At 41.4% G+C, this 9,982-nt stretch overlaps 1 protein-coding gene across 4 annotated transcripts in view; it reads right to left on the bottom strand.

Annotated features, from left to right (window-relative positions):
- Positions 1-19: 19 nt before the first annotated feature.
- ACSM1 (acyl-CoA synthetase medium chain family member 1) overlaps positions 20-9,982 on the bottom strand; it is a 43,941-nt gene continuing 33,978 nt past the window's right edge. For all 4 annotated transcript variants that reach the window (XM_026520206.4, XM_026520209.4, XM_026520208.4 and 1 more), the window contains exons 11-14: positions 4,002-4,129; positions 2,825-2,924; positions 1,818-1,937; positions 20-333 (exon numbers count right to left, since the gene is read on the bottom strand). In XM_026520206.4, the coding sequence (XP_026375991.1) occupies positions 247-333; positions 1,818-1,937; positions 2,825-2,924; positions 4,002-4,129 (435 nt within the window). In that variant the 3' untranslated portion in view covers positions 20-246. The remainder of the gene's footprint in view (positions 334-1,817; positions 1,938-2,824; positions 2,925-4,001; positions 4,130-9,982) is intronic.

The following is a 9,982-nucleotide window of genomic DNA, read 5'->3' as shown; positions in this document are numbered from 1 at the left end:
AAGCACAACACAAGTCCCCTTGGATGCTGATATCCGTTTATTACCCCAGCCACATTCTGAGCGCTCACTCGGGGACTTGGAAGCAGGAGAGTAACTGACATTAATTTAAAAGAACAAAAATGCTGGAATGTGGTGCTCTTACAAATCAACGTCCAACACTCCCCCCCCACACTCTCCATAGTGGGAAAACTGAGGCAGCCAGGAATTTGGCAAAGATGACACAGTGGTTTCTGAGGGTTTTGCTGATTACATCTGACCAAACTCCTTTTTCCGAAGGTCACTTCTTTTAATCTTGCCAGTGATGGTTTTGGGCAGCTCTGAGACAAATTCCACCTGGTCAAGGATAAAGCAAACCCACCCTGACTTAGTCCTGCTGTCATTTCCTATCAATGCCCCACACCCCTCCTCTGCCCCTGCACAGTCCCCTAGAGGGGGTGGCACCATGTGGTGATTTCAACAGGCTCCACCAAGCACGTCAGGGTGTCATCTGACCTGGGAAGTTGGATGCAGCCCTGTAACGTGCTCTGACCAGTGAGATGTGGGTGGGAGTGAGGGGTGCCACCTCAAACAGAACACTTGGGACAACTGAGTCTGGCACCCCCTCTGTTCATCCCATATAACACCTGACAGTTACCTACGGTGGGTCTGCTTTTATCCTGGTCCCAGGAAGACCATGTGGGCATCTGGCAGGAGCAAGAAAGATACTTCCCTCATTAGAAGCCGCTAAGACACAGGGCTGCTAGTTACTCACAGTAACATCTGGCCCATGCTAACTGGCAGGCACCCTCCGGTCTACTCTCTATGAGGCAGCACAGTCTAACATGCGAAGCATGAACTCTGTTGTCAGATACACGTGGCTTTGAGCTCCAGATCTGCCCTTTTCTTCACTCTAACCTCAGGCAGTTTACTGTGAGTCTCTGAGCCTCCATTTCCACTCTGCAAAATGGACGGTTATACCATCTCAGGTTTGGAGGGGCTTAAACGAAATTATAAGTGTAGTAAAGCTTTGAGTCCAGCTCCTGGCACACATAGTAAATTTTCAATAAATATTAGCTGCATGCCTTTATGTCTCGAATGTGTAAACATTCAGAATGCACAGGAAGGTATTATTACAAGAGAAGGACATGTTAATTTTTTGGCCAGTGTATCCTTGCAAACGTTTTTCAACAAGTCAGATAACTTGTATATTTATTCATAGCCTGCTTTTTTCTCTTAATAAGATATTATTGTGATGTTTTTATGTTACAAATAAAAGATTTGCATCATCTTCTTAAATTATAGGACACCATTAAAAACCACGAATTATTTAATCACTTCTGTATTGGACATTTTCATAGTTTGCACATGGCACTGAAAACAAATGAGGTAGAATAAAAACTCTCAGAATATATTTTATGCTACAATAAATATTATTCTGTTAACTTTTGCTTGTTATATATCTATATATGTATTGGGCTTCAATTTAGAATATATTTCTTACACTACAAATAATGTTTTTAAAATGTGCGGCCGTTCTTGTCACGAATGTCTTTTTCAAATTGTGAAAGATGACAACCTTCTTGGATATTTCTAGGCTCTTGTCTGATTTTTTTTCTGTAGATTGACTTGCCAGCCTTTTCATTTTCTGACACAGGATAGAGTTTTCTCTCATTAAGCTGGATCTCCCCATAGCCCCTAAGTTGAATGCTTCTTTGGTGGAGAAAAATGCTCATTCCATTGGCTACATAAGCATCACCCCAGCCCCCCTGGGAGATTTGGGCAGCAGACCCCAGGGCCCACTGGCAGGGACCAGATCCCACCCCTCTGCCCTCACTCACCTTCCTGGGGTGCTTATACGGGGCTGTCAGTGACTTCACGTGCTGCTGCAGCTCCTTGGTGAGCTGGTCCCGGTCATGGGAGAGGAATTCCGGGGTCAGGACAATAAATGCCTTCACCACCTGCAGTGCAGAATCAGAGTGGAGGCTCAGGGTGAGTGGTGACCAAGTGTATACTCTAAAAAGTAAACATGTATTAAGTACATGGAAAAACAAGTTGACAGTTGAGCCTCTGGGAAAGAACAGAACCAGTTTCCATACTTCCAATTTCTACTCTTTGCCTTGGAAAATTACTTCACCTCTCTTAGCCTCCATTTTCTTCTCTGCGATGTGCGGACAGCATGGATTCATTCCTCAGGGCATGGATGTCAAGATTCATCGAGATCATTCATATAAACCGTGAAGCTAGTTTAAACTGATTTTTATTCCTATCATTACCGTCATCGCTTTTACTATTATTGTAGGTAGAGTTCTGTGGGCATTAAATCAATGGTGGTAATTAACTATGTTCCTACTACTTATGTCCCGACTACAGGGCACAGGGCCTTGTACATAGTAGGTGCTCAGTGCCCAGTGAATCAATGAATGCACGCTCTGGAGCCGGACTGCTCAGACTCCCATTCCCTCTCCACCATTTAATAGCTTTGTGATCAGCAACTTATTTACTCTCCTTATGCTTGTTTCTTTCTCTGTAAAAAAGGGTCTGAGTCCTTAATTAATGAGGTTGCTGTGAGGGAAAATGAGCTGGCAGGTAGGAAGGGCTCAGTAATTAGGAGATGGGCAGCAGCAGTCCCAGCAGCAAGCCACACTCACAAGCATCATTTTCTGTCCCACAGGGTTGAGGCCACACTGCCCTCTGGTGACCACACAGTGTAAATGCACATGCACACCCACTGGGCCCTCCCTTCACCCTAGGTCCAGGGCAGGGTAGACAGGACAAGGAGGAAGGTTCCTCTGCACTTGCCTTAGTGCCCACACAGACACGATGACCTCTGCATCCTCCTCCTTACCTCCCTTCGAATCGGGTCCGGGCTGCTCACCACAGCTGATTCAGCCACTGCCGGATGTTCGGCCAGGGCATTCTCTACCTCCGCGGGCCCAATGCGGTACCTGCAGGATCAAGGGCTCCTTCTTGGTTTCTGAGCAGCTGCCACAGCCAGGTGACCCAGACCCTCAAGTCTCATGTTTTAGAGGGTCACACTGTCCCTTGTCACATAGGATAATTGTCACAGGGAGACAGATATCTGTGACCTGGCTCTGTCATGGACCCCAAACATGAAGAATGGGCACTCCGTACTGAGAAATACAACACTCTCGTGCTCCCCAGAGTTTCTCACCTCACTGCCTCCACTCGGGGAGGAGGGCGAATGTTTCGTTCCCCCCTGAGCTCTGGGGCTTGGCACAAGCGGCTTCCCTTGGCATGAAGCCTAGTAGAAGCCTCAACCTGTATCTTAAACATTCATGCAAATTCTGCATGCTCTTCCCCATTATATTAGCACGTTTTAGAAATTTAAAAAGTTAACACACTCAATTTCCCTGAAATATCCAAGAGAACTTGTTACTCTGGTATAATGTGTCATTTTTTTTTTCTTGTAAATCATGGAAGGTTTAGGGACAACTGAGTTGGAGCCAAACAACTTTGGTAAATCTGGATTGAACCCAGCACTTTTTGAAACTTTAGGGAACTTTCTTCACTAGTCAGTAACTCGGTTCCCTCATCTGTAAAATGGGTATAATAGCATCTACCTTCTAGCATCGAGAGGTGGGTTATATAAAGCACTGCAGAGCATGCTTCTCCATAGTAAGTGCCTGTAAAGGTTTTCATTGTTGTTATGTATTACTAAATTTTTCGGTGACATGTTGTGTCCCATTAGAGGAGCCAAAAATAGAGGAAGCTTCCTCAACCAGTAAGGGCCTAAGTAAAGTCTTCCTTCCAAATCCTTTAAATTGCATAATGCCTGATTATGGTTCCCCTTGCAGAACTTCTTGAACTACATTTTGATAGATTTTCTGGATGCAGGGCTTGGGGGAGGTGCACAGGTATTCCCAGAAAAGGGCCCCATAGACAGAGCTCTGTTCAGAGTTAGCCTGAGGGTCCCATCACCAAACTTAGATGAACGTCGGAACAAACTAGATCCCATGAGGCATGTGAGGGTGATGCCTCCCGGCTCACTCAGCCATACCTACCCAGAGGCCGTGATGATGTCATCCTTCCTCCCCAGGAACCAGATGTAGCCCTCTTCATCCATAGTTGCTCTATCTCCACAGTTGTAAAAGTCCCCACACTCCACTTCGGCTGTCTTTACTGGGTTGTCCTGCAAAGACAACAACACCCCTTTGTTGAAGGTAATGAGTTTAGAGATGATGAGCCACAACCTGGTGCTCAGATCTGGGTCTCGATCTTGCTCCTGGCTCTACCTGGCACCTGGGTGAGTTTTGTAATCTCTCTGAGTCTATTTTCATTATATCCAAGAACTCAACGAATACTATTTGTCAATTAGTGGACAATACTGAACCAATTTTAAGGATAATTTTTAAAAGTGACAACCCACTTTTGGGTGGCACTCTAGTAGAATAAAATTTCCACTAGCACATGGACCCTATGTATTTTATTTATTGTTCTCAGCTTAGCATTCACATAGTGTCTGGACAAATGAGAGGTGCCAATAAATTTTTGTTAAATGTATTTCCTTCCCAAAATACTACCTCATCCGATCCTCCCAGAAAACCTATAAGGCTTTTATATTTCTAATTAAACTGTTTATTTTAAGATCATTGTCTATTAGCAGGGTGCCTGGGTGGCTCAGTTGGTTGAGTGGATGACTCTTGATTTCAGCTCAGGTAATAATTTCAGGGTCATGAAACCGAGCCCTGTGGAGGGCTCTGCACACAGTGCGGAGCCTGCTTGAGATTCTCTGTCTCCCTCTGTCCCTTCCCCAACAGAGGTGCACATGCATGCACGTATGCTCTCTCTCTCAAATAAATACATAAATCTTTAAAAAAAGATAATTATATATTTGCATGCAGTTATAAGAAATAACAGAGAGATCCTGTGTGCTATTTACTCAGTTTTCCCCAAATGGTAGCATCTTGTAAAACTACAGTTCAATATCACAACCAGGATATTGACATTGCTACAGTCCACCAATCTCACTCAGATCTCCCAGCAGTTTACTTGTACCTTTTTCTGTGTGTCTGGGTGTATTTAGTATTATGCAATTTTACCAAATGTGCAGGTTTGTGCATCCACCACCAGAGTGAAGATACAGAAGACTCCCGTCATCCTGAGGATCTCCTGTGTTGCTCCTTTATATCTACACCCAGCTCCCTCATCTTTTCCCTCCACCTTCCTCCAAATCCCTAGGCCCTTGATAATGATTGATCTGTTCCCTAGTTTTATAATTTTGTCACTTTAAGAATGTTACATAAATTGGGGTGCCTGGGTGGCTCAGTCATTAAGCGTCTGCCTTCGGCCCAGGGTGTGATCCCAGGGTCCTGGGATCGAGCCCCACATCAGGCTCCTCCGCTGGGAGCCTGCCTCTTCCTCTCCCACTCCCCCTGCTTGTGTTCCCTCTCTCGCTGGCTGTCTCTCTCTCTCTGTCAAATAAATAAATAAATAAAATCTTTAAAAAAAAAAGAATGTTACATAAATGGAATCCTATAGTATGCAAAAAAGCTCTGTTTTTATTTTTTCACTCAGTATAATTTTCTGGAAATTCATTCAGTTTCTTATGTTCATCAATACTTTGATCCTATTTACTGCTAAATGGTATCTCATGTTATGGATGAACCACAGTTTGGGTGTCAACTCACTGAAGGGCATCTGGGTTGCTTCCAGTTTTGGGCTATTGTGAATAAAGCTACTCTGAACATTCACGTGCAGGTTTTACGTGAGACTAGGTTTTTATAGTCCATAACAGAAGACATGAATGTTCAGAGAAGCACAATAACTTGTTCACAGTCACTCAGCTGGTCAGTGGTAGAGTTGGTATTGGAATTTAATTCTTGCTCCACAGCCTATGCACTCAACCACTAAGCAATGTGTTGAGATGATCCCTCTTATGAAACATGAAATGATTTTAAGATGTTCCAGGAAAAAAAAATTAAAAAACATTGAATGACATCCCGTTTTGGCTCCCTTCCAATTGTTCTGATTGTATTAAGGAGACTCTCTGACATGTTTTTAAAAGCTCTGGAACTACCAAGAGTAAGTTTCAGGATTGGAGTTTTTAGTGGGAACAGGGTTTAGCTAGAATTCAAGAAAATATGTTTTGTTTGCATTACAGTTATGGTTATAATTGCCTTCTGTTTCTGGCAAACCATACTCTTTTCATTTGTGATACCAGATCAACTTTTTAAAAAAACAGATGTTTTAAAGTAAACTAATGATTATTGTGTGCATCTGTTCTAACCTATCTGGGTGGGGGGCTGCTTGAAGGACAAGTGCAAGGTACTCATTTTATGTAACTCAGAAAAAAGCAGCAGGCACTGCTCATAGAAGCTACCAGAAAAACTACAAAAGTGAAGGCATCTGAGGTAAGAGATTATGGGTGGAGATAAACAATAGACCATCAAGGTCTGGGGGAGATGCTGGGGTGAGGTTTTTTGTTTTTGTTTTAGTTTTTTTGAAATTAGGATGTTCAAGACAGCTATGTACATGGGGGATTTAAGACAGCCGTCAACATGCCTGGGCAAGATTCATGCTCAGCTAAGTCCTGAGAAGACCTTAAGCTTTCATTTCAGGCTGATCCCTAGGCTCAGAGCCAGTGCAGCTAAGTGGTGAAGGAGTGTCCCAGCACAGAGCCAATCTGTACAGGGTGTTCTCTCTCTTTTTTGGTTGGTGATTTTTTCTTTGTTCATTTGAGCTCCTGGCACTCAAAGAAATCTCTGTCAAAACATTAACTGAACATGAACTAAAGGGTCAGAAACTTCAGTGATCACACGTGACAAACAACAGTCTTAAAAGAATTTGCAAAAGTGTATCAAAGGACCACTATAGCCTTCAACAGTCCAAAATCAAAAACAAAACAATGAAACTCCAGCAACTTCAACCCCTAGGGAAATGGGAGAATCTAACTTCTAGAGTTCACGCATATGTGGAATTTAAGAAATAAAACAAATGAAATTGGTGGGGGGGGGATGAGAGGAAAACTAAGAAAGGGGCTCTTAACTGTAGAGAACAAAGGGATGGTTACCGGAGGGGAGGGACAGGCGGGGTGGGTGAAATAGGTGATGGGGATTAAATAGTGCACTTGTTATGATGAGCACTGGCTGTTGTATGTAAGTGATGAGTTGCTAAATTCTATACCTGAAGCTAATATTGTACTGTATGTTGACTAACTGGAATTTAAATAAAAATTTGGAAGAAATAATAATAATAATAAGTCAAACATGTTAAATGTGATCAAAAACTAAGAGAAAAAAATGGACAAAGAACTAAAAAACAGAAAAAAATATATATGGACAAAAGAAATTCAGAAAACAATTCTATTTAGAATAGCATTGAAAAGAATAAAATACTAAGAACGAATTTAGTCAAGCAAATGAAAGACTTTTACACTGAAAAATAAAAATTATTGCTGAAAGAAATGAAAGAAGGCATCAATAAATGGAAAGACACACTGTATTAATTGGAGACTTAATATTAAGATGACAATACTACCCAAGGCCATCTACAGATTCAATATACTCCCTATCAAAATCTCAGTGGTATAGATACATTCATCCTAAAATTCATATGAAATCTTTAGGGATCTGAAATAGCCAAGAGAATCTTTTAAAGGGAGAAGTTGAAGAGCTTACACTCTTGATTTTTAAACTTACTGTGAAACTGCAGTAAACAAAACACTGTGATACTGGCATAAAAAAAAAAAAGACACACAGATGATTGGAATAGAACAGAGAACCCAGAAAGAAACCCTCACATATACTGTCAATGAATTTTAGGCACGAATGCCAAGACCATTCAGTGGGAAATGTCAATCTTTTCAACAAATGGCACTGAGAAACTTGGATGTTCAGATGCAAATAAATGCAGTTACCTTATATACCATATTCACAAATTAACCCAAAATGGATCAAAAACCTAAACATAAGAGCTAAAATTCTGAAACCCTCAAAAGAAAACATAGGGGGAAATCGTGATTTTGGATTTGGCGAGTATTTATTGACTACGATGCCAAAAGCACAGGAAACAAAAGAAAAAATAGATAAAATGTTCCTCATCAAATTTTTAAAATTTTACAATGAAAGGACACTCTCAAAAGAGTGAAAAGACAATGCACTGAATGGGAGAAAACATTTGCAAAGCAAAAATCTGATAAGGGGTTCATATCCAGAATATATAAAGAGCTCTTACAAATCAACAACACAACAACCCAATTTTAAAAATAGGCAAAGGACTTGCATAGACAATTGTCCAGAGAAGGTACACAAATGGCCAAAACGCACATGAAAAGATGTTCAACATTACTAGTCATTAGGGAGATGCAAATCAAAACCACAATGAAATACCACTTCATATGCACTAGAATGACTATTATACACACAAAACAAATAAACAATCCTGAAAATAACAGGGATTAGCAAGGATATGGAGAAACTGGAACACTTGTGCATGCTGATAGAAATATAAAATGGTGCAGCCACTGTGGAAAACATTTTGGCAGTTCCTCAAGAAGTTAATTATAGAATTACCACATGATGTAGCAATCCATTTTCAGGTATATATCCAAAAGAAGCGAATACCATACAATACCATTCAGCCTTAAAAAATGACATTTGGTCACATGCTACAACATGGATGAACCTTGAAAACATGTGAAAAGTGAGATAAGCCAGACACAAAAGGGCAAATGTTGTACAATTCCACTTAATAGAGGTACCTAAAATAGGCAAATTCTTAAATCCAAAAAGTACATTAAAGGTTACCAAATGCTATGGATACAAGGAGGAGGGGGGAGTTATTGTGTAATGGGAACAGAGTCTCCATTTGGGCTGGAAAAAATTTCTGCAGATGCATGGTGGTAATGGTAGCACGATGTGGTGAATTTACTCAATGCCACTGAATTGTATGCTTAAAAATGGCAAAAAGGGTAAATTTTTTATATTTTACCTCAGTAAAAGAAAAGAAACGAAAAAAGCAAACAAATCTCAGTGGAGGAGTGACAACATATCATAGTCAAGAGAGCACGTGAAATGGGGTATATAAGTACATAGGTGTGGGCATAGGGGAGGACATCTTTGTAAAATAAAATATGTTATTTCCAATCAAAAAAATGTTGTTGCTCTGGACCATCCCAGTTTAATTTAACCAGAATCTCTATGGTTGGATCCAAGAATTAATTTTTTTTCTAAATCTCCTCAACTGAGTACAGGCAGGGTTGAGATCCACTGATCTACATACATGTTACTCTGTTTATTTTCTCTTTTATCCAAGCCTAAAATTGTGCTACTGTGAATTAAGGCTAGGGCCTGCATTTTTACTTTTGGGCAATAACATCACAAAGGGAGCAGCATCACCAACTCCCGAGGCCATAGAGTGAGGCCAACAGTGACACCAATGGCTGTTGCTGTGGAGAAAGAAGATGGTTTGAGATCAACTTCAAGGTCTGTCCTCTCTCCTCTGATGAATCTTGGAAGCTGAGAATTTACCTGGTCAAGAGTTTCACATTTCCTTAGCGCCTATCACAGTTTTATGTAATCCCTGGATTTCTTCTGTAGGGTTTGGGAACCAAAAAGATGTGGGTTTGAATCCTAGACCTGCCATTTATTTGACATGGAGAAGATATACAAAGCTTCCAATCTGCAGTTTCTTCCTCTATGAAGTAGGGACACCAGTCTTCTCTGGAGGCTCAATAAGTTTAGCAGATGTGTGCACACCCTGATGGCAAGTGGGACTGTAGGATTTGAACCCAGTCAAAGCTTCTTGCGTACTCAACCTCAAGAGATCACTGGCACCCAAGTCTAGGGTGCTTCTTTCTACCCTGTCAGCACTTAAGTGTCAGATGGCTTAGGACAGGAAGGGTTGTGAAAACACACTAGAAGCTTAGAGATTAATTAGAAGAGGCTTCACTGAGTTGGGGGGACTGAAGAGAGGTGTGAAGAAGGCTCATGGTACAGAGTTGAATCCACCCCCTTAGCACCCACACAGCTCCCTGAAGGGATTT

Source organism: Ursus arctos, unplaced genomic scaffold (genome assembly GCF_023065955.2).
Source record: "Ursus arctos isolate Adak ecotype North America unplaced genomic scaffold, UrsArc2.0 scaffold_2, whole genome shotgun sequence".
Taxonomy (NCBI): Eukaryota; Metazoa; Chordata; class Mammalia; order Carnivora; family Ursidae; genus Ursus; species Ursus arctos.
Note: the sequence above shows the minus strand (reverse complement) of the source record. Positions and strands in the feature narration are given on the sequence as shown.